General features: G+C 47.3%; 1 protein-coding gene across 15 annotated transcripts in view; it reads left to right on the top strand.

Moving 5' to 3' along the window:
- The window catches only part of R3HDM2 (R3H domain containing 2), a 109,680-nt gene that overhangs the window by 41,006 nt on the left and 43,893 nt on the right, over nucleotides 1-24,781 (top strand). For 13 of the 15 annotated variants that reach the window (XM_048832196.2, XM_075121736.1, XM_048832202.2 and 10 more), the window contains exon 2: nucleotides 23,120-23,315. In XM_048832196.2, coding sequence (XP_048688153.1) covers nucleotides 23,151-23,315 — 165 coding nt within the window. In that variant the 5' untranslated portion in view covers nucleotides 23,120-23,150. Of the gene's footprint in view, nucleotides 1-411; nucleotides 528-11,720; nucleotides 11,817-23,119; nucleotides 23,316-24,781 lie in introns of those variants that run through there. The other 2 variants (XM_048832197.2, XM_048832199.2) reach the window with 2 other exon arrangements.

Here is a 24,781-nt window from a genome sequence, read left to right as displayed (position 1 = left end):
CAAGCCTCCCACTGGCTTGGAGATGATGGTGAGAGAGCAAAGTGATAATCATCTGAACCTGTCCCTAACCTACCTCAGCTTTTACACGGCACTCTTCACAGCACTATCCGAACACTTCCATTCCCTTCGGAGAAGATGCTTCTGTTTGTTGGGTGATCTTTTGGACAGTAGTTGTGGTGCCTGGCAGTAGAAAGGATGCTGTATCTTTAAAGCCCTCTCTGAGCCTTGCGGAGGCAGCTCCATTGAAGTATTTGGATGAGAAGGAGAGGGGGTGTGTATGTGACTGTTGGCAGAGCTCTGTGACATCCTTCCAAACAGCTGGGCTCTGCTTTGCTTCAGAGTGGCTTATCAGAGCAATTAGCTTGCTACACAGGCAGCAAAGATAGCTAGCATTTCATTCAGGGGTGGGGGCTGGGGGGGTGGGAGGGGAGCAGGCTTCCAAGAAGCAAAAATCTCCTGGCAAAATTCCTCTAGAACCGGTCCTGGCGATGAAGTCTCGGTTGAGAACGGGAAATAGATGACTTGCGGTGAGTGCAGAACCACGGGGGTGAGTTTATTTTTAGAATAAAGTCTCCGGTGAATTTGAGCTAGAGAGATCACCGGAGATTCGTTTCTCTAGATACAGAATATGATATTGATAGCGTTTTAAATGATGGCGGTTTCTGTACCACTCCAGTATGGTGAATGAGTGTCAGGGTTTCTGTTGGTTGAATGGGATTAATTAAAGAAATGTTCAGTGCTCCGGTTAGTGCAAGAGTCTCTCTAGTCTCTCCCCCTTTGATGTCCGGATTTCGTTCAGGGGGTTGTGAGCTGGAGCTGAGGCTTTTGTGATGCTGTGGATGCAGCTACAGGAAACAAGGGAATCCCCCATATACATACTGCGTTCCTCCATGTCATTAAGGAGTTCCCCACGCCGGGCTATCAAGCTTTGTTGCGTTTTGGCTGCGCGTTTGTGCACCTTGCTCCTGGCAATTTCTTCTCAAGTTAAAAAGAGAAGCCCCCTTCCCCCCCCTCCCCCCCCCCCACTTTGCCAAATTAAATTTCGGGGCGGGAGAGAGGGGGTTGTTTGGATTAAAGCTGCATGTTGACTATTCGGATGTGAGCAATTGACTAGCTGGCTGGCCGCGTGCCATTTGAGATATTCAGGCTAAGTTATGCAGTTAGATTTCCTACAGGGCTGTTTCTCCCTCTCCCCACCTCTTCTGGCTAAGATTTTTCTCATCATGAATGTCCTGCTGTGTTGGGCTGGATATTAACAGACTCATGAGGTGTTCTTCTGCACCCCCAAACCTCCCCACCCCTCTTCCAAAGAGTTGCTTTATAATACAGGAGAAAATCCCATTTGAAATGGCATTCTCTCCACTTTAGAGCCAGTGTTGGGAACTGGTTCTGCTGAATATGATGGGAGGGCTGGTAGCTGAATGGACCTCTTTCCTTCTCCCCCTGAAAATGAGGCTAGTTTGTTTGTTTATTTTGGAAAAAGCCCCAGAATCTAGATTTGTGAGCATCACCTGGAGCGGGAGGGTCTGAAAATAGCAGCAGCATCTGCTGCTTTGAATGGTGACACTTCAGCAATCCCTTAGGTTTTCAGCAAGGAGGTGGGGGACTGGGATTCTTTATCCCCTCCCCAAGTCCCCTTCCATTTTCAAACCCAGCTCCCGGAGCTGGCATTTCAAAGTTGCAGCTGTTTTTTCCCCCCTCTCATCATCGGATTTTATTCCTTGATCTATTCCATTTCTGCCTCTTCCTTTGAAAACATCCATGGCTTGGTCATTCGTAGTTGCTGCGATACCTGATGGCTGCGTAAAATGTCCAGTGGCTAAGAGCTATCTTCTGCTACAGCGTGATGACGTAGGAGCAGGAGCCCTAGAAGGGGAGAGGTTTGAGGATGAGCAAGTGCTGGCATGTAGACCCTTTTTTCAACAAAAGTTCACCAGTGGCTGGCACACTTCAGATGATGCTTAAACCATGTGAAGGTTTTAACAACTGTGCTTAACTCAACCCCGATCCTATTGTTCCGGTATAATCCCCTAATTGAAAGCTATCCAGGCATCTTCTGCAGTGTAGCTGCTGTGTAGTTTGGCCTTCAGTCTGTGTATGTGTCTGTCATTTTGCATCTTCCCATTCAGAAGCTGGTAAGAAGTCAGTGAACTTTTGATCAGAATCAGTGCTCTCCAAGTACTGGTACTTAGCAGCTTGGCTGGTGCTTTCTGCCGGTTGTCTTTACCTTGCTGAGCTTACAGTTCCAATTGGCACCGACATGGCACCTGAAAGCCTGCTCGATTCTCAAGGAAGAAGGGGTTAAAAGCTGTATTTACTCTTAGACACCCTTCTCCCTTTCCTGAAACAAGCTGCCAACCTGGCGTTTGCAAGTGTCTTTCTAGCTGGCATAGTCTGTTTCTGTTGTTGGTTCAGATGGAGGGAATTCTGCGGAGATAGGACGCTTTGGCGGAGGGAACTGTGCCAGGGGTTGACATTCCAGCCTTGGAAGGGTTAAAGAAATCCCAAGGCAGAGCCAAGCTGGCTTAGTGAATCTTGACACTGTAGAAAGAAGGTGGATAATTTCTTGCTAGCTTTTCAGGAAACCCCTGTGGTGGACAACCCTCATTAATCGCTGACGTCAGGGATGGCAGTTCCCCTGTCTGTGAGCAAGCACAGTAATAGCCAGTGATGGGGAAGGAAAATTGGTGTGATATGGAGAGACAAGGTACTCTCTTTAAAGAGATCTATCTTGTGTGGCAACCTGGTGAGGAGCTGGCTACGGATATTTACAGCTTCCACAGTTAGAGGAAACCTCGGTCCTTCCTCATCGATGTCCACCTTCTCCCTCCCTCGCCCCCCCATCCAAGACTTTAGATCAGGCGGAGGGGGGAAGCTCTCACCCCAAAATCCCTGTGAGCTTTAGGAGGAGACCTTGTAACCCCACTAATAGAATATGATTTAAATACCTCTTTCTGGCATCATTTAAACCCATCTTCTTTTGGCAAACCATCCCCTTGTTGCCTCTGCTTGCTTAATACTGTTCCCTTCACTTTTTCTGGTCTGTTTAGATCGTAAGGTCTTTTGGGGCAGGGACTGCGTGTGTCGCTCTATTTGTGCAGGGTCTAGTGCAGTGAGGTCCTCGATCTTGCATAGTCACGCCCACCATAACAATCATGTTTTCTAAGTAAATAGGCCTTAAGCTTGAGTGGCTACTGACTAGAGCCGGGGACCGTGTCTGCCCCCCTGTGCGATCCTCTCCACCTGTGTAAAAGGAGGGTATGCATTACCCATCCACTGGTTTGTATAGTGCCTAGCACACTGGGTTAGTGGTCCATGACTAGGGCTCTCAGGTGTTCCTATGGTATTACAAATAATTGCCAAGTGCTTTGAGATCCTTGTGTGAAAAGTGCTATAGATGGCAAAGAATGTATTAAATCCCAGAAAAATCTGGCCTCTCAGAGGGGAGAAAAAATTCAAAGCACCTGAGACATTAGGAGTTTAAAATGAATCGAAAGTGTCATGTAGACCTAGTGCCGGACAGTCTCGTGGTGGGTGCAGTATAAGGAGCTACTGCGGTTTGCTGTGTTATGACCTGGGGAGTAGAATTGTCTTCTCTCAAGTGTCTCCGCTTTAACAGCAAGTGAAATCTATGTTGTGTCGCTGGCTAACAGGTACCTTTTTGGGAATGGATTTTCAGCAGGGTCAGGCTTATGCATAGCTGTGACCCCCACCCCATCATGTTAAGTTTCTCATGGTTTGTGGTGCTAAAGACAAAATGCACGTGGGGGACCCAGTGGGAGAGGTTATCAAAGACACCAGCGGGAGTCAGGTTTCAGAGTAACAGCCATGTTAGTCTGTATTCGCAAAAAGAAAAGGAGTACTTGTGGCACCTTAGAGACTAACCAATTTATTTGAGCATAAGCTTTCGTGAGCTACAGCCGATGAAGTGAGCTTCAGTGGGAGTCAAGCACCCAAATCATATTGGCTTTTATTGGGCGTGAGATGCTTGACTGATCTGTTGTCCTTGTGAAAATCTCATCCGTGCCACAGTTTAGCGAGTCTAACCATTTTGAGCACTAAAAGTGAGGGGAGCGCTGTATTTGTGTGGAGCACGGGTAACTTTGGGACTAACACGAGGGGCGTTTGAGAAGCCGGTCCGTGGGTAGCTCAGGGAATTTGGAGCCTGGAGACCTGGGCACTCGGCATGCATCACAGCTGATCCTGTATCCCCGCTACCTTTCGTGTGCGAATCTTCCTGCCACTCATGCTATAAATCAAAGATTCGTGTTTGAAAATGGGCTTTCCCTATCCGCTTATCCCCTCCCTTTGATCTCACAGCCAGATTCAGTGACGACAGCCATTTCCATGGAAGCAGGCTGTGATGTCCTCGGGACGGGATTGCCCAGTGGGCTGAGCTCGACTGTGGCAGTAGTGGGAAAGGGAGCACAGAAATGAAGGGACGAGTAAATTGCTTTGTATGTGCCAGGTTGTTTTATTCCCTCTATGAGCCTATTCCCTGAGCTCCGTCCATCCTGCTGCGAGGGAACCAACAGGGTCTGCTAAGAGGGAGTTTGTGTCTGGCTCTGCTTTTTGAGGAGCCTCTGGGTTTAAAGTCGGGTTTGATGATAAGATTCTGGATGATTATTTCTTGTTGTTGCTCAGAACTTAATAAAGGAAGGTGTTTCACGGCTCTGGAAGAATCCAGGTGCTTTGAAATCTGTGACCGAGCCAGTTCAAGCTGCCGTGCTTTGGTAGAAGAGCTCTGTTGTTGCAGTGGCCTATATTTAAATGGCACTTTGTCAAGCTAAATACTGTGTTCACACTTGAGACCATTTTAGGCATCAGAAGATTTGTGTTATCCCTGCATTATTCAGGGAGGTTTATAAAGTACAAATTCAGCCTGGAGATAAGTCGCTTCCCCGCCCCACCTCAAGACATTGTGGGGCAAAACAAGCCAGACTGCAGTTAGGCTTAAAATGTGCGCCAGTCCCATTTCCCTAGACCCAGCAATACAAGGCCAGATCCTGACCTGGCTTTTGGGATGTAAGTCATCTTGTTGCACCTTCTGAAATGAACAAGAAAGGCAGTGCAATGGATCAGCGTTTGCAGGACGGCCCAGACGATGCTGGGGTGGGAGAGCAGCACCACTCCTTCCTTAAGGGAGGAAACAGAGGGACACCCCCACCCTGGCCACCGCAGGAGCTGCAAACTTCTCAGTGGGGACCGCCTGCCAGCCCTAGCCTTCCATCTGAGGCTGTGGGAAGAAAAATGGAGGATTCTGGCTGACCTTCTCCCCCCTGCACATGAGCAGAGTTGCAGGGGTGTCGTTTTATCATGAGTTTGGCTGAGTTTCCATCTGCTAAAAGCCCAGCTCAGGCTTTGTGGCTGTGGTTCTGGGGCATGGAAATGGCTCGAGTCCCTGCCTGTCATTGTCAGCCATCTCTGCCTGGCTGCAAATATTCTTTCCTCTCTCACAGGCGGGTTAGCACGGCAATGGCTATTTTCAGGCATGCTGCAGGATGGTTAGTACACTTCTTAATCCCATCGAAATTATAATCTCGCACTGATGTGGCACCTTCTCCCATCCAGCAGGATCTCCAAAACACTGCGAGATCAGAACATAAGAATGGCCATAGTGTGTCTGACCAATGGTCCATCTCGCCCAGTATCCTGTCTCTGGCCATGGCCTGTGCCAGATGCTTAAGAGGGAGTGAACAGAACAAGGCAATTTATCAAGTGATCCAGCCACGGTCATCCAGTCCCAACTTCTAGCAGTCAGAGGTTTAGGGACACCCAGGGCATGGGGTTGCGTCCCTGACCATCTTGGCTATTAGCCATTGATAGACCTATCCTCCATGAACTGATCTAATTCTTTTTTGAAATCACTTATACTTTTGGCCTTCACAATGTCCCTCAGCAATGAGTTCCACAGGTTGACACTGCATTGTGTGAAGAAGGACTTCCTTATGTTTATTTAAAACCTGCTGCCTATTAATTTCTTTGGCTGACCCCTGGTTCCTAAGTTGTTTGAAAGGATAAATAATGCTACCTTATACATTTCCTCCACAGCATTCATGATTTTATAGACCTCTGTCGTATCCCCCTTACTTGTATCTCTTCTAATAGGAAGAGTTCCTGTCTTTTTTTAATCTCTCTTCATATGGAAGCTGTTCCGTACCCCAATCATTTTTGCTGCCCTTCTCTGTACTTTTTCCAGTTCTAATATGTCTTTTTTGAGATGGGTTGACCAGAACTGCACACAATATTCAAGGTACGGGATTTATATAGCGGCATTGGGATATTTTCCGTCTTATTCCCTGCCCCTTTCCTAATAGTTCCTAGCATTCTGTTAGATTGTTTTTATTGCAGTTGCACATTGAGGAGATGTTTTCAGAGAAATACCCACAATTACTCCAAGATCTCTTTCTTGACTGATAACTCATTTAGACCCCATCATTTTGTATGTGTATTGAGATAATATTCTCCAATGTGCATTACTTTGCACTTATCAACACTGAATTTCATCTGCCATTGAGGTGCCCAGTCACCCAGTTTTGTGGATCCCTTTGTAACTCTTCGCAGTCTGCTTTGGGCTTAACTATCTCGAGTAATTTTGTATCATCTGCAAATTTTGCCACCTCACTGTTTACCCCTTTTTCCTGATCATTTATGAATATGCTGAACAGCACATGTCCCAGTACAGATCCTTGGAGGACCCTGCTATTTACCTCTCTCCACTGTGAAAACTGATCTTTTATTCCTACCCTTTGTTTCCTATTTTTTAACCAGTTACTGATCCATGAGAGGACCTCCCCAATATCTCATGATTCCTTACTTTGCTTAAGAGCCTTTGGGCAGGACCTTGTCAAAGGCTTTCGGATAGTCCAAGTACTCTATATCCATTGGATCCCCCTTTCCCACGTGTTTGTTTGATACTCTCAAAGAATTTGAATAGGTTGGTGAGGCGTGAGTTCCCTTTACAAAAGCCGTATTGGCTCTTCCTCAACGTATCACGTTCATCTGTGGGGCGGATAATTCTGTTCTTTACTGTAGTTTCAACCAGTTTGCCTGGTACTGAAGGTAGTCTTACCTGCCTGTAATTGCCACAATCACCTCTTTTACATTTTTTAAAAAAATCGCATCACATTAGCTATCTGCCAAAGGTTGATTTAAGCAATAGATCACTTAGCATCCGATGAAGTGAGCTGTAGCTCATGAAAGCTTATGCTCAAATAAATTGGTTAGTCTCTAAGGTGTCACAAGTCCTCCTTTTCTTTTTGCGAATTTCACATTTGAGTTCTTGCAGAACTCTCGGGTGAATACCATCTGGTCCTGGTGACTTATTACTGTTTAATGTATCAATCTGTTCCAAAACCGCCTCTATTGACACCTCAATCTGGGACAGTTCCTCGGATTTGTCACCTAAAAGGAATGGCTCAGGTGTGGGAATCTCCCTCACATCCTCAGCCTTGAAGACCCATCAGATTAATTCATTGAGTTTCTCCTCAACAGCCTTGTCTTCCTTGAGTACCTTGATTGTCCCACTGATTGTTTGGCAGGCTTCCTGCTTCTGATGTACTTTAAAAAAAACCTTTTCCTCTTAGTTTGTGTGTATTTTGCTAGTTGCTCTTCAGATTTGTTTTTGGCCTCCCTAATTATACTTTTACAATTGAGTTTGAGTTTAAGATCAGAGCTTAAGATCCCTTCTATTTTCCTCAGTAGGATTTGACTTCCAGTATTTAAAAGGTTTCAGAGGAACAGCCGTGTTAGTCTGTATTCGCAAAAAGAAAAGGAGTACTTGTGGCACCTTAGAGACTAACCAATTTATTTGAGCATGAGCTTTCGTGAGCTACAGCTCACTTCATCAGATGTTTACCGTGGAAACTGCAGCAGACTTTATATACACACAGAAATCATGAAACAATACCTCCTCCCACCCCACTGTCCTGCTGGTAATAGCTTATCTAAAGTGATCAACAGGTGGGCCATTTCCAGCACAAATCCAGGTTTTCTCACCCTCCACCCCCCCACACAAATTCACTCTCCTGCTGGTGCTAGGCCATCCAAAGTGACAACTCTTTACATAATCAAGTCGGGCTATTTCCTGCATAGATCAAGGTTTTCTCACATCCCCCCCACCCCCATACACACACAAACTCACTCTCCTGCTGGTAATAGCTCATCTAAACTGACCACTCTCCAGGTTTAAATCCAAGTTAAACCAGAACATCTGGGGGGGGGGGGTAGGAAAAAACAAGAGGAAACAGGCTACCTTGCATAATGACTTAGCCACTCCCAGTCTCTATTTAAGCCTAAATTAATAGTATCCAATTTGCAAATGAATTCCAATTCAGCAGTTTCTCGCTGGAGTCTGGATTTGAAGTTTTTTTGTTTTAAGATAGCGACCTTCATGTCTGTGATTGCGTGACCAGAGAGATTGAAGTGTTCTCCGACTGGTTTATGAATGTTATAATTCTTGACATCTGATTTGTGTCCATTTATTCTTTTACGTAGAGACTGTCCAGTTTGACCAATGTACATGGCAGAGGGGCATTGCTGGCACATGATGGCATATATCACATTGGTGGATGTGCAGGTGAACGAGCCAACTAAAACCCCTCCAACGCATTATTAAGGATCTACAACCTATCCTAAAGGATGACCCAACACTCTCACAAGTCTTGGGAGACAGGCCAGTCCTTGCCTACAGACAGCCCCGCAACCTGAAGCAAATACTCACCAACAACCACATACCACACAACAGAACCACTAACCTAGGAACTTATCCTTGCAACAAAGCCCGTTGCCAATTGTGCCCACATATCTATTCAGGGGACACCATCACAGGGCCTAATAACATCAGCCACACTATCAGAGGCTCGTTCACCTGCACATCCACCAATGTGATATATGCCATCATGTGCCAGCAATGCCCCTCTGCCATGTACATTGGTCAAACTGGACAGTCTCTACGTAAAAGAATAAATGGACACAAATCAGATGTCAAGAATTATAACATTCATAAACCAGTCGGAGAACACTTCAATCTCTCTGGTCACGCAATCACAGACATGAAGGTCGCTATCTTAAAACAAAAAAACTTCAAATCCAGACTCCAGCGAGAAACTGCTGAATTGGAATTCATTTGCAAATTGGATACTATTAATTTAGGCTTAAATAGAGACTGGGAGTGGCTAAGTCATTATGCAAGGTAGCCTGTTTCCTCTTGTTTTTTCCTACCCCCCCCCCCCCCCAGATGTTCTGGTTTAACTTGGATTTAAACCTGGAGAGTGGTCAGTTTAGATGAGCTATTACCAGCAGGAGAGTGAGTTTGTGTGTGTATGGGGGTGGGGGGGATGTGAGAAAACCTTGATCTATGCAGGAAATAGCCCGACTTGATTATGTAAAGAGTTGTCACTTTGGATGGCCTAGCACCAGCAGGAGAGTGAATTTGTGTGGGGGGGTGGAGGGTGAGAAAACCTGGATTTGTGCTGGAAATGGCCCACCTGTTGATCACTTTAGATAAGCTATTACCAGCAGGACAGTGGGGTGGGAGGAGGTATTGTTTCATGATTTCTGTGTGTATATAAAGTCTGCTGCAGTTTCCACGGTAAACATCTGATGAAGTGAGCTGTAGCTCACGAAAGCTCATGCTCAAATAAATTGGTTAGTCTCTAAGGTGCCACAAGTACTCCTAGTATTTAAAAGATGTCTTTTTGTCTCTAACCACCTCTTTCACTCTGTTGTGCCATAATGACATTTTTAGGTTCCATGCAGCTTGCAGGTATTTCGCTCTTGTGACTGCTCCTTTTAATTTCTCTGTAACTGGCTTCCTCTTTTTTGTGCAGTTCCCCTTTTTGAAGTGAAATGCTGCTGTGGTGAGCTCTTCTGGTATTACCCCCCCCCCCCTTACAAGCATGTTAAATTGAATTACGTTATGGTCGCTATCACTGAGCAGTTCTGCCATAGTCACCTCTTGGATCTGATCCTGTATGCCACTTAGGACTAAACCAAGAACTGCTGCTCCCTTTGCGGGTTCCAGGAGTGGCTGCTCCAAGGAGCAGTGTCTAGAAATTCTCTCTCTGCATCTTGTTCTGGGGTGACATTTTCCCAGGCAATGGGTGACAGTTGAAATCTCCCATTACTACTGATTGGCTGTTTTTGTAGCCTCTCTAATCCCCCTGAGCATTTCAGAATCGCTGTCACCATCCTGGTCAGGTGGTCAGTAGTACACTCCTATTGCCACACTTGAATTATTCAAGCAGGAGATTTCTGTCCATCGAGATTCTGTGGCACAGTTTGATCCATTTACGGTTTTCACTATATTTTACTCTGTGCTTTCTTTCACAGGTCAAAGTGCCACTTCCACGCCAGAGCAACCTGCTCGGTCATTCCTATATATTTTGTACTCTGGTGTTACCGTCTCCCATTGATTATCGTGGTACCACCACGTTTCTGTGAAGCCTGTTTTATCAATAGCCTCATTTAACTCGGGTTCACCCATCTTAGTGTTTTGACTTCTTGCATTTGTATACAAGCATTTAGAAAAGTTGTCAATATTTAGTTATCTGCCTTGATGTGACGTTATTGAATGGGACTCTTGTTTGATTGTTTCTCTTCCGTTCCTACCTGTACTTTATCAACCTCTATCCTTCCCTATTTACTAGGCTGTAGAGTATCCCCTTGAATAAATCCTTCCCTAAAGGATGTGTCTGTCCAAACCGTGTGCTCTGCCTGTCAGCTTTTCTCCAGCCCTTAGTTTAAAAACGAAGATATTCAAGGGAATTGTCTTCCTTGCCACTGAAATGCAGCCCCCTCTGGAACGTAAGCTGGCTGCTGTATGCAGATGTACAGGAATACTACAATTACCGTTCGGGACAGGAAGTGACAAAAGAACCAGCACTGAGTTGAAAACTGCAGGGGAATTAGAGGAACAAGAATGGAGTTGCAGAATTTGGAATTTTACACCTTGTGACAAGCACTATGGGAACTCCTTTGACTGCATGCGCTCAGATCCCCGAGTCTGTCTTAGCGTTCAGATAAAACAGTGGCAGGCACGAGAGAAAAACTTGGATTGCTATCCGAAGGTCAACAGCCCCAACCATGTGGGGTCCTGCAGTTTGCACCTTTACCCTGTTATCAGTGATAAAATGGATAATGCTGACCCAAAGGGAGGAGCACCTCCACCTCTCCCTACAGAGCTTATACTGGCCTAAGGAGGGGGTGGGGTCCCATCCACATGCTGTCCAAGCTTACCGCTGCTTGTCTTGTGAAGTCTGATGAGGTTGCAGCTTGAGATGGCTTTTCTGCATGCTCCCTGTATGCCTTGCGTTTTTATGAGTTGACAGTGAAATGAACAGCAGCGGTAACTCGTGTGGAAGGGTACGTCTACACTGCTATTTTTAGCCCTGTAGCATGAGTCTGAGTCAGCTGACCCAGGCTCTGAGATTCACTGATGTGGATCTTTTTTTTTGCGTTGTAATCATACTTTAAATAGCTTTCTAAAATATTTATTTTGGGGCAGTGAATGTAACAGTTCAGTACACGCATTTGTATACTTCTGCTGTCTGTTTTCCAGCAAGGGAATAATAGTTGTTGTATATTTATACAGCTCCTAAGAGGGTAAGGTATTTTGCACACCTGTGAGACTCGATCCCTGCTCTGGGGAGTTTGCAATCTGCTGTTTAACTCAGGCAGCTCATCCCTGTATTAAAACTTCCTTTTGAAAATACGTGTAGGTCCAGAAGCCATGGTTTGTGCCAAGCTCCCCAGCCACGTCCTCAGAAGCTTTTACAATTCACAGGATGACAGACTCTGAACAAGTGCAACAGATAGTAAGTTGGTTAAACTATTGTTCCATCCGATATGTGGTTGGCTGTGAATTGATGGGCTACCAAAAGTTGACTTTCATTAGCCCAGAGGACAACTATGCTCTATATTTATTGGTTCCCCCTTGTGCTCAAGTACTAATGCATGTGGCGAACACCTCTGTTGTTGTGGCCCAGTTGATGTCTTTGTATCACAAGATTCTTTTAGGAGTCTTGATGCTGGAAATGTCAGAGTATGGATTACATGAGCGGCCAGTTGACATCTGTCCTGATTCTTAGTGCTTGCATTGGTCCAGGTAACAGAAATAGTTTATTTTCACAAAATTACAACACTTGAGTTATTCCAAGTAATACAAATCCATGTGTTTAACACCTAACCGGGACGACCCATCCTGGCAATAATTTTGGCACTTCCCATAATGCGCCTCATCACTGGTTGTCGTGCTAATTAGCTAAGTAAGTGATTTGCACCTGTGGAAGAGGACCGCCCTGTGGGGCATAGTTGGACTATCGGCGTGCGCATGCTAGCATCAGGAAGAGTTACTGCTCTGTCCTGTCTCCCCAGCGTAACGTTATCAGAGCTCATCTCTTCTGCCTCAGTACATAATCTGTACAAAGATGGATTCAAGATGTGCCCCAGCTTGCTAGATGAAAGGAAGCAGGGCTCTGCTTAATGCAACTGTGCAGCTGTAACATTTTTGTAGGGGCTAGGAGGTTCAGAGTCTTATGCATTCTGTCAGCCAGTCACTTCAGATTAACTCTTCATGGGTGGAAAGATGCTGAATTTCCTGGTACAGCATGAACTCCTGGGAGGGGAGACTGCTGACAATCCTGGGTATGGAAGGGTTAAATGCTGGTAAGCATTCCTAGATAGGGGGGCCCAGCCACTGCGCAGTTGGCTGGAGGCTGGTGTCTTTGCTACCCATGCAGCGTGTAGTGCCTTCGTGGCCATCCAGTAATTTCGGGAGCCGGATGTCCTACGTGTTACACAAAGGAACGTAGCCAGTAGAAATGAATATGACCTCTCGGGTCACATCTAGCTCCCCATTGTCTCCTTCCCCCTCCGCAGCTAAAGCAGCAAATGTAGGGTCTGTAGAAAGGCCAGTGTGGCTGCTTTGCGCTAAGGAGGAGCAAGGCCGATATTGTGTAAATTAAGCTGATTTCCCCAGCGTTTTCCCCATCCATGGTAGCATCATTTGTGAGAAAGATGGAACATTGGAGCTAGGGATATGTGAAATCTTGTGAGTGTTACCCTTTGATGAAGGGGATGCAGAAACTGCAGGTGGGGAATAGGAAATGTGATCCCCAACACACACTCATGATATCTAACTTCTGGGTCCCCTCAGTGGATGTTGGAAACCTATTGACTTCTCATGGAAAGCTTAAATCTCTTCCTAGATGTCTTAGATCAGATGCATTTCCCATCCCTCATTTGTGATTTCTATAGGCACAAGCTGTCCTCCACCCCCGCTGCTCATTCTGCCACCTGAAGCCGTAACCCTCTGCAGTGTAATTTCCAAAGTATCCACCTGTGTCCTCACGAGGGACATTAAGACTTCAAGCAATGATTAAGTAACAGGAGCCTGGGCTGTGGAGGACATCTGGTCTCCACCTTTTTACCGAGCACACGAGCTCTTAAAGAAGGAGCTCGTTTTCAAACATCTATAAAAGAACAAGGAGACAGGTTCAGAAGATCTGGAGAGGAAGAGGTGGAGAAAATCCTGGCTATGTCACCAAATAGGTCATTTTCCCAAGGCTTTGCACTGAGACAACCCGGGCGTTTGCCTTCTTTCAGAATGAAGCTCCGAAGCTTTCTAATGCAGTAGGATATTCTTCCTTCATCCAGCTCCGCTCCCTGTTGGTGGAAACTCTCCTTTCTTTTTAAGGAAGGAAGACAGGCGGATGGGAGAGAAAAGGCGTCTTATAAGGGCACTTCTCTCATTAGCTTTCAAGCTCTTGCTTCAGAAGTTTCCTGGTATGTTGTGCTGCCCAAATAAGGCTTGATCTGTACAGAGGGCTGGGGGGCAGCCCTTTACGATCAGGTGCCACAGCCGTCTGAACACAGTGGTTCTCCAGAACAGCCTCTTGATGCACCTTCTAGTTGAATTTGACCACAGTGAAAGCTTTACCAGTGGCTGCAATGTGGGAAACTGAAAATTCCCATATGCAGTGAAATATTGCTCATACTGCTGTGGCTAAACCCAGCTTTCAGCGGCAGGCAGCGCATTCCCCAGTGGAACAGATGCTTTTCCAGTGCCTCAGATTTGCAGCGTCTTGTGTCTCTCTCTGCTGCCTGCCCCCTTCCTGTGCAAACTGTTACATGACAGACATTTGCAGCAGTTTTTGGTTTTTGTTTTGTTTTTAAAAACCGCTAAATAAAAAAAAAAACTTATCGAGTTGCTCATGGTGATAGAGCCTGTTGCCATGGAGCCGTGATTCAGATTGGCCGACCCGAAGGCCAATGAGCAAACAGAACGGGAGAATGTCGTCATTTAACCTTGCAGGGTGTGTTTATTCAGTGATATGGACATTAATACCAAAGCCTTATATAGAGCCATGAAATGACATACTGGGGCAAAGGATTTTTTTCTCTCTCTCTCGTCTCTCTCAAGGTTTGTTGGAGGTTTTTTTCGTTTTTTTTTTTTTTCCATTGCAGTTGGGCATCAGTTTCCCTAGCAAAGCTGCCTTTGGATGAACAAATTCTTACAGCCCGGCTGGTCAGGCTTCAGACCCAACTTTTTGATTGCCTACTTGGTTGGCTGGCATGTATACAGTCTGCCCAGCACTGAGGCTGTAGGAGATAAGCTGCTGGCACATGGGTTGCATATTTCTGAGCATTTTTGCTCTTCCAAAGGGATGGCTGGCTCTGTTTTATTTCCAAGTGTCCCGTTTTAAAGGGATGTGCGTTTTATTTCCTGGTTAGCCAAAGCAGCTGTTCTTCCAGAAGTACCAGGCCTTCTCCTTGGCATTTGGTGGCTACAGTCCTGTCTGTCCTGGAAACAACATTTTCCTCCACACAGCCAGCAGCATAGGCTAGGTCTGGGTGGGAAGAATGGTCTCTGCTGTTCTGTAATGGGCCTGAGAAGGCAAAAAATAATGACAAGAGTAACACAGAAGAGAAATGAGAGTTAAAAGCCCTGGAATGATCCCTCCACCCCCTGCCACCACATGTTAAGGTCCACTTGATCCTTTGAAAATAATAACTGGCTAATCTTGTGTGCATGAGTTTAGCTTTTGAAACCTGATTGAGCATGGCTTTGAAACTGTGCATGCAGGAGAAGTGTGCTGAGTGGCCTGGCCAACTAACTGCGTTGGCCCTAAAGCAATGGAGACTCCAAGGTGCCGCACTCGAGAAGCAGAGGGACATTCCACGGTTAAGGGGACAGGCCCTACTTTCCGTTGGCCTTCTTATCTTCTTGCAGTGGAGTCCCCGCTGTCCAGCAGGTGCAGAATGCTGCCAGCTTTCCTTTCTCGTACACCCAGAAAGCACGAACACCTTCCTCTCAGACAACTTCACTGTCTTCCCATTCGTTTCAGGATCCTGTCAAAGCGGTCTTGTTTTAAACATACCTCCCTGGGGCCTTTCCCAGCCAGTCCCATGGCTCCCATCTCTGGTCCTGTATCCGACATCTGGCAGCAAGCCATCTCTCTCTTCCTTTCTGCAGCCTCACCATGGCTGGCATGAGAGCCTTCTCCTTTGCAGCCTCCTGCTGTGTCTCTGCCTGAACTGTTCTCTGCCTCTTTTCCCTTCTCCTTTGACTGTGTTTCCTCCCTACAGCTCTTGATTCCTCTTTGCATTTACTCTGGAAAGAGTTGACGGCTGTTGGACAGACGCAACACGCAGAAGCTGGATTGCACTGAACGGTTCAATATTCGATGCTGTAAACTGAAATCTGCGGAGATATCAGAGTTCCCTAAGATCCCCCTAACACCACGTTCTTGGCCTGGGATAAGGAAACAAGTCAAGTTTCAGCCATGAAGTAACTTGCAGGATCCTGATGTGAACCCATCACTGTAAATCCAGTAAGAAACAAGTCTAACTGATCCCATTTATATGTGATCTCCTGCCACGCCCTGCGAACTGGGCCCCTCCAAAGTAGTAAATGCTGAAGTACTCAATTTTGAGTCACATCCTTTCCCTCCGGGTTTAGCGTTCAGAGCAAGGGGCTGGGAGAGCCTGGCTCTGTCACTGACTGGTTGTGTGACAATGTGAGGGAAGTCACGTGACTTTTGTGCCTCGGTTTCCCCAAGTATTAAATGAGAATCAGACTGGGCCTTTCTCCCATGGGAGGGGGTTCTTTGGCATGGATTGAATGTCATTTATTGGCATGCTCAGAGAACCCCTGGTGAGCAGCAGCAGGGACCGGCAGGACATTACTAACTGTAAGAGGGGATGGAGTTTATTGCTGCCTTAGGGAGTGGGACAGTGTCTGTAAATGTGCACCTACCCCCACTCCAAACAGGCAAGAATGAAGGACCGTGCTACTGCCTTAGCTGGCCTGTTTACCCTGCCAGCTCCCAAAACCAAACTGAAAAATTTGACAGCAGCTCCCTCTCCTCCTGCTGCTCATTGTTTTCTCTCCTGACCCAGATTTTGTGGTTTCCCTGATGCTGTATCTACGTAAACATTTCATCTCCCTTGTGAGGAGCAGCTCAGCACTGCCCCTCCCATTCCCCCCGGCTCCCCATCCCGTTTCCCCCGTTCCCCATCCCACCCCCGTGCATCCACCCAGCCCTGCGAACTTTCACTTTCTCCTTGAGTCGCTGGTTGTCACAGTGGATCATGTCAGCCACCTCCTACGCTGCCTCCCACGCATGTCCTGGGGGAGCGTGGCTGATTCATTCACACAGAAAGGAAACCTCTTCTAGAAGAGCCTTTAAAGAGAAGCACCAGGGGAACACAATGTCTCTGCTTTTAATCTGCATGCAGAGGAGAGATGCTAGAGGACTCGGGTTTTGGGGTGGGGGGTTGGTATATTTAATGGCTATAAACATTCTGATCTTTTGTGAATGAGACATATGTAGCAGACTCCCTCCTCCCTCTGATACAAATGGGCCAAGATTCCGCCCCCTTGTCCTTCACCTGGATACGGTGCTGGTGAGGGGAGACGTTTCTGTCGCAGTGGGGTGGCTTTTGCAGAATATTTGCTTGCGTATTTAAGTGCAGATGTTTTTTCTCTTGGAAATAAAATGCCAGGCTACAGAATATCCAGCCAAGCTTCCTGGGAGGTCTCCTTTTGCCACTGCAGGGTCCTGACCTCTGAACTGCCCCTACGGATCAAAGAGCCACCCTCTCCTCATGTTTTTTCCAGATCAAGAAAGCGAAGGGGCTGAGTTCCTGGCTGTGCAGCCCAGTGCTCCTGAGGTGCTGTGCTTGGTTCCTAGGTGCATGTGACCCCAGCAGGATTCCAGCTCCCGCGGAAGGATATTGAACTTCGAAATCAAATAACATCTCCCTCTCAGGAGCCAGCCCCGGTTGGAGGCATAGTTGGTGAAAGGAGGGGCTTTGGCCCCTCCAACAATATATCCGTTATCAAGCCTTGGCTGTGATGGTGCCGCTCTCTTGTCATAGCCGTCACTTTGGACGCTGATTCTATTCTTTTGAGCAAATACCCTTGCTCTGTTGGAACCTTCCAGCCGGAGGAAAACTCCTGAGGGAATCCCCTCCCCCCACCTGCCCCACCCTCCTCAGATCTCCTCCAGGTGACACCTGCCAAAGGAAGCTGGTGTCAGACTGCTGTAGTCCTTGTTGTGATTGGCTGGGGAGTGTTACTGATTCATGCTATGCAAAAAGGTGTCTCTTTAACACTAGTAAACAACAGCAGGCTCGGGCAGCCCTCACCTCCAGCCTGTGCCCCTCATGAGAAAGTCAGACCTGAACTGCTCCTCATGGACCCATGTGAGTTGTGTGCAACTAGAGGGCAGGGTAGTTTGCAGGTCCGTCCCTCAGCTGGGAGCCTGTAGTATGTTTTCCAGATTGCTTTCAGACCCTCTTCTGCACTGGCCTTCGGTAGTGGCAGTTCGCTGGCCGGAACGATCGATTGAGCCCGAGAGCTTTGCACCAGGCTGAGAATTGATAGCCTGGGCTGTGCAGAACTGGTGCCAGCTAGCCGGCTGCAGGGGGCATGGCATTAGACATGTGCTGGGATCTCTGTTAGTGACTTATTCCACTGCTGCCTCTCAGTGAGGGGAGAACCTTAGCTGAACTTGTGAATCCTCACTTTGCCATTCTTTGGCACGCTGCCTAGAAAGTTGCTTATGGGATTGCTGGTGGGTTTTTGTAGCCTTCCTGCTTCGAAATGAAACCTACCACAACAAGGCAGTGGCCTCTGGGATTATCTACTTTCTCGGCAATAACAGGTGCCTTGGCTCTCCCCTCAGCATCCCCTTAGTGCCCATCTTAACACCCAAAGCCACAGATGGAGATGTCAGCCATGTAACATAACTGGTGATACTGTGCAGGCAACAGTCAGGAAGGTTCAGTCCCTTCCGCAGCAGCCTGCCTCTCCTCTGCTACCTCCTTTTGTTTTCCCAACAAGACACTCCAGTGGAGGGGTGGGGTATGGCGGGGACAGATCTGTGCGTGGGCAATTCTGCACTCTTGCAAAAGGCTGCCAGGGGCCAGTGAAAAGGGGGCAATTTACAGTCACTGGAAGTTTGCAACATAACCCGACTTCTTTCTTCAAATTCAGAATTGTAACACACAAGAACCCAGAAACAGTGTGTGACAAAGCAGACTGCTCCCTAAAACAGAGAGCCATTCCCCTTTGCTTTAGGCTGGCTCTTTGCAGACTGACTGTGCAAGCTCCTGAGGCTGCAAAGGGGATCAGGAAAATCCTGGAATGTAAAGTGGTAGCTTACAGTTTTCAGCACACCCCAGTTTTGGTCATGCCATTTCACTTTTGCTCCAGTACATAGAAACTTTGATTCTGAAATTGACATGGGTACAAATCAAGGACCAGGTTGAAACTGACTTGGGACCCAACTGGAGCACTTTTGCCTGTTGTTACTTGTGGCTCACTTTGGTTCTCGCTTTGGTCCAGCCAGAGAGCTTGGCTCTGTTCCCTTGCGGCTTTCTTGCCTTGGAGTGCTACAGAGCTCATGGCACATGGAGGTTTTTCCTGGAATTACACGGTCTGGAAACTACTGCACTGGCAGCCAACTGGATCAAGCTGACATTTAAATCCCATATCTTTAAAAAAAAAAAAAAAAAAATCCTGCAATCCTAATTCTTCCTTTAGCCCACCCTTTGTATCTCTGCTGCAGTCCCAGCTGATTGCCTGTAAACATACCCAACCTAGCTTTATCGGGCTAAAAATGGCAGTGTAGATGTGGTGCTGTAGGAGCCCATCCACACCCTAGGTATGCACTTGTGCTGCTGATCAGTGCAGAAGCCCAGGCTGCCTCATCTACGCCACTGTTTTTAGCCATGCTAGCGCAGGTATGTCTATCCACGCTGCACTGACCCCTCAGGTTGCAGCAGAGACAAACCCTGTGTGTACAGTGCCTAGCACAATGTGGCCTCGACGTCAATTGGGCGGTCTGCGTGCTACTATTGTACAAATAATTAATAATAAATGATACCCCTAGTTTTGCATGCAAGCCTTGAGTTTCTCTGCCAAAGTTCTAGCTTGCAATTGCATTGGAAAACCATTCCCAGCGAGTAGTTATCAGTGGTTCACAGTCAGGCTGGAAGGGCATAACGAGTGGGGTCCCCCAGGGATCGGTTCTGAGTCCAATTCTGTTCAACATCTTCATCACTGATTTAGAGAATACATTTATAAAGTTTGTGGACAATACCAAGCTGGGAGGGGCTGCAAGTGCTTTGTAGGATAGGATTAAAATTCAAAATGATCTGGACAAACTGGAGAAAGGGTCAATAAGGACAAATGCAAAGTACTCCACTTAGGGAGGAACAGTCAGTTGCACACATACAAAATGGGAGATGACTGCCTAGGAAGGAGTACTGCAGAAAGGGATTGGGGGTCATAGTGTATCACAAGCTAAATATGAGTGAAGACTTGCAAAAAATAGTGAACATCATTCTAGGACATGAGAAGTAATTCTTCCGCTCTACTCTGCGTTGATTAGGCCTCAACTGGAATATTGCATCCAGTTCTGGGCGCCACATTTCAGGAAAGATGTGGACAAACTGGAGAAAGTCCAGAGAAGAGCAACAAAAATGATTAAAGGTCTAGAAAACATGACCCATGAGGGAAGATTGAAAACCTTGGGTTTGTTTAGTCTGGAGAAGAGAAGACTGTGTGGGGGTGGGGGTGGGGGGCATGATAACAGTTTCCAAGGACATAAAAGCTTATTACAAAGAAAAGGACACAATTTTTTTCCTTAACCTCTGAGGAAAGGACAAGAAGCAACGGACTTTAATTGCAGCGAGGGAGGTTTAGGCTGGATGTTAGGAAAAACTTCCAAACTGTTGGTGGTTAAGCCCTGGAACAAATTGCCCAGGGAGGCTGTGGAATCTCCGTCATTGGAGGTTTTTAAGAACAGGTGAGACAAACACCTGTCAGGAATGGTCTAGTTATTACATAATCCTGCCTTGAGCACAGGGGACTGGACTAAATGACCGATGAGGTCCCTTCCAGTTCTACACTTCTATGGTTCACAGAGCACTTCCATTGCATATGAATTCCTGAAACCTTTGCCTCTGGATTTCTGGCCTGCATTTGCCAGAAGGATCAGCAGTTATCTTTCAGCATTTTCACCCAGCGCCAAACTCAACGGGAGCCTGTGTATAAAATGACCATTGTCCTGATGGCCAGATTCCTTTCCCTAATATCTCCCAGAATGAATATGAACCAGTAACTGTGACTTTAGTGGGGCAGGATGGCTGTGAAATGGAAGATGTATTAACATGTTCATTTAGAACCTTCCCCATCTCCTGCAAAAATAAATAACAGGAGTAAAACACTCTCCCTCTTGGGTTTGGGACGCAGAAATTGTTCCTGGACTCAGACTAGTGATTCGTATTTAAATGTTTGGTATTGCCAGGCCAGTAGCTGCAATAAAAGTGAAACACCGGTTTTGTGTTCAGCAGTGCTACAAATTAAAGTGCAATGAGGCTGAATTAGCCAGTGAATATTAGCAATTCCCATGCCGAGCCAAGAGTCAATAAATCTTTGTTGTATTTGACTCTTTTTTAGCCACGTTCTGCCAAAGCGATTATTAAAGCAAGTGGATAAACGTCAGCTGTGCATCCAGTTTCTAAGCTTACATTCTTTTAGCTTCTTGCAGTGGTGGTGTAGCCATGTTGGTCCCAGGATATTCGAGAGACAAAGTGGGTGAGGTCATATCTTTTCTTGGACCAACTTCTGTTGGTGAGGGAGACCACCTTTCGAGCAATACAGAGCTCTTCTTTAACTTTTAAATGTAGGCTTTTTGTATTCAAGTGCAGACATGTCCTGTGCCTTTTAAACCAGCATTCCCATTTATATATCCCCTTCCGGTATATCAGTAGGACAGATATCAGGCTGTATTCTGCAAATGCAGCCACAGTATTTCAGAAGCGTCGTCGTCCTTCGTGGGTGATTTATCCACCCCCAAATTTAGAAGAAGCCTGTTTGAGTTACTGGCTCTGAAGCTTCATTACCTACCCATTCAGCAAAGTTGACTTAATTGTCGTTACTGTGTTTCAGAGTTAGCCTCTATTTTGATGACTGGAAGCATTACACTTTTCCATCAGATCTGTGGCTTCAGGCTGTCTGCAGTCTCAGGCAGATGTCACCGCATCAAGTTTAGATTCTGTTCAACTCTGAAAGGGTTTCTTTGCAACCATATGGGCTAGAAACTGTAGTTGTAAATCAAAAGCTTCTGTAGCAAATTCTGCAGGAAAGGGGGCGACGTGGCTTTGGAATACACTGGGCCCTGCCCATGCGGCCTCTGATCTCTTCCAAACTGCAAGTTCAGAGACGACTTTCTGAACTGATCTCTTGAGAAAGTTTAAGCAGGCAGGGAAATTAAATCTACACCTAACGATATATTAATACTAATAGTCGTACCTGCCTCTTTTGGTCCATAGCTCTCAAAGCACTTTACAAAGAAGGTGAGTATCGTCCCTATTTTACAGATGGAGAAACTGAGGCACGGGAGAGGAAGTGATTTTTAAGTGACTCACCCAAGGTCAATCAACAGGCCAGTGGCAGAGTCAGGAAATGAATCGAGGTCTCCTGCTTCCTGCTCCCTATCCACTAGGCCGCAGTGCTCCATGGGCTATGCTTTGCATTAGCGGCATTTCAGTTTACCCTTAATGCACCTTGTGATGTTGCCAGCAAAATGAGATGTGTGTCAAAAGTGTGTTTGCGCCTTCATGGAATCGCTGCAGGAACTGGCGATGAGTGAAAGAAAGCCTGTTTGCCTAGCGCCCATCCGTACCGATTACCGCGTTCTACAGCATAGGTGGTGCGTGTCTGGGTGGACTGAGCTGGGTTGTGTGTATTGACGGCCCTCTAAGGGTGGCCCTCTGGATGTCAAGGGATTCATGCCTCCAGTCAGTGCTGGATTAAGGTATAAACACTACAGGCCCAGCCACCTGGAATCATGTGGTTCCATCAGCAGCTTAGCTTTCATTCAAACCCGCTGCTCTGGGGGACGCTCCCGCAGCAGATGAGGCTCTGGGGGGGGGCGCCTTCTCTGCCATCACCCCATCGGAGCTCTGCTGGCTGGTGTCGGCAGGGATCCTGGCCACACAGCACTCTGCTTGGATGGGTGGAGGTGGAGTCCTTCCTCGGGGGCAGAGTCTAGTCTTCCTAGAGGTCTGGAGTGGTGGGATTGGGCTCCTTACCAGTTTAGAAGACAACAGATGTGTGTCTGGCCCCTGCTGCTGCTGTTACACAATGGAGAGGTGGGGGATGGGGTGAGGGGGCAGAGCCACAGAATAGGGGTTGGGCTTTGAAGTGCTCCTAGGCATGCCCCGGATTGTCTTAATTCGAGCCTGCCTCCAGCTTCTCAGTTACAGAGAGAACCCCATCGCTTCTGCTCTACAGCAGTTGGGAAACTTGGCTTGAGCGTGCTGTTGGCAAAATGGGACTGAATCCGAGAGGAGGGTGGGGGTATGGAACCAGCTGGCAACAGGAAGTTGGGCATGAATCCCAGGTGCTCTAACTTGCACCGAGGGAAATCACTGCATGGGAAGCATCACAGGGATATCCCTGTGGGCATTTGAGTTAAGGAGGGAGCAGGGCCATCCCACGGGGCAAATTGTGAGCGAATTGTGCAGGAGGCCAAGCTGTGAATTGGATCTCTCCCGTCATCCTAACTCCCTTCTCTCTGCCCTATCTCCTCTCTTCCTGCAGGTGCCCATCGCTACACTGCATTGCACTGAAGATGTCTAACAGCAACACGACGCAAGAGACCCTGGAAATAATGAAAGAGTCGGAAAAAAAGCTGGTGGAGGAATCTGTGAACAAAAACAAATTTGTATCCAGGTCACCAAGCAAGGAAGAAGTTGAGAAGGATGGGGAGGAGACCAACGTACGGCAGGAATCTCAGGTAAGCCCATGGCACCTTTTCATCCTCCAGTCCCAATGTTACCATTACGAGAGGCAATGGCAAACTGGCCCAATTTGTGGAGGTTCCCATTGCACCCTGCTAGCCACCCCAACCATTTGATGCTTTTGCAAAGGCTAGAAATGTTTGCATGAAACACCCACCTAGTTAGCGGGGAGATCCTGCCTGGAAAGGGTTATGGATCTATACTGTTCTCAGTGGTAGCAGATGACAGAACAAGGAGTAATGGTCTCAAGTTGCAGTGGGGGAGGTTTAGGTTGGATATAAGGAAAAACTTTTTCCCTAGGAGGGTGGTAAAGCACTGGAATGCGTTACGTAGGGAGGTGGTGGAATCTCCTTCCTTCGGGGTTTTTAAGGTCAGGCTTGACAAAACCCTGGCTGGGATGATTTAGTTGGGGATTGGTCCTGCTTTGAGCAGGGGTTGGACTAGATGACCTCCTGAGGTCCCTTCCAACCCTGATATTCTATGATTCTATGCGGGTTTTGCTGGCTCGCTGAGGTGGGTGGTTCAGTATCCTACCCAGATGGACATAAGGAAAGCGAGAGTGGTTCTGTAGAGAGACAGTGAGGATATTGTGTGTGGGCTGAGCGGTCCTCAGGAAGGAACCCAAGTTTTGAGCTGAATTGAATCATCTTGTGGTTTTCTTGAACAAGCCAGCCCTCTTGCAGGAAGTGGGTGAGTTTGGAATTAAGGTCGGGGGTCAGCTCCTCAGCTTGTGGAAATCAGCAGAGCTCCAGCGAAGTCACTGGAGTAGCCACCAAGTCACATCCCCTCTCTGTGCCTCTCTTTCTTCTGTCTGTTATGTCTGTTTCGCCTGTAAGCTCTTCGGGGCAGGTCGTGGGTGCCCATACAATGCCTCGCACAATGGGGCCTGATCACAGTTGTGGTCTCTAGGCGCTCCTAAGAAATAGACCATGCTGATACCGACTGGCACCAGCTGGCCTCGAGTGTGGACTTGGCTTGTCAAGCACGTTGAGAAAGGCACCAGTGTGCAGACTCCTGCTTTCTCAGAACAGGCTCGCGAGGCTGGCACGGAAGGGAAGGTTTGGAAATATTCCTAAATGGATCTTGCTGAAGCTGCAGCCATCTCTGTGCAAAACACAGCGATTTGTGGTAACGTACCACTTAAAAGGTGCTTCCATTGTACTTCGGCTGAAGAGGGGGAAATGGGCCTTGCTGCTGGACGGTAGTCGCTGTGATCGGAACGTGTTCTGGATGATACACGGTGCGATGCTGCGCTTGAAATCCAGTGGCTGGCGCTAGGTTGCCTATGGAAACTGGCATACAAGCGCCATCGCTGTGCAGACATAGGACGCTGCCACTTTAAGATGAATGGGGTAGGAGGGGGTTTGTCCAGCTCCAAATGAGACAGGAGCAATTGCCATCCCGCTGCTGTGATTCATTTCCCCTTGATCGCTACGGCAGCAGGCGCTGCTGAGTCCTTGCC

This window comes from Caretta caretta, chromosome 20 (assembly GCF_965140235.1).
Source record: "Caretta caretta isolate rCarCar2 chromosome 20, rCarCar1.hap1, whole genome shotgun sequence".
Classification (NCBI taxonomy): Eukaryota; Metazoa; Chordata; order Testudines; family Cheloniidae; genus Caretta; species Caretta caretta.
Note: the sequence above shows the minus strand (reverse complement) of the source record. Positions and strands in the feature narration are given on the sequence as shown.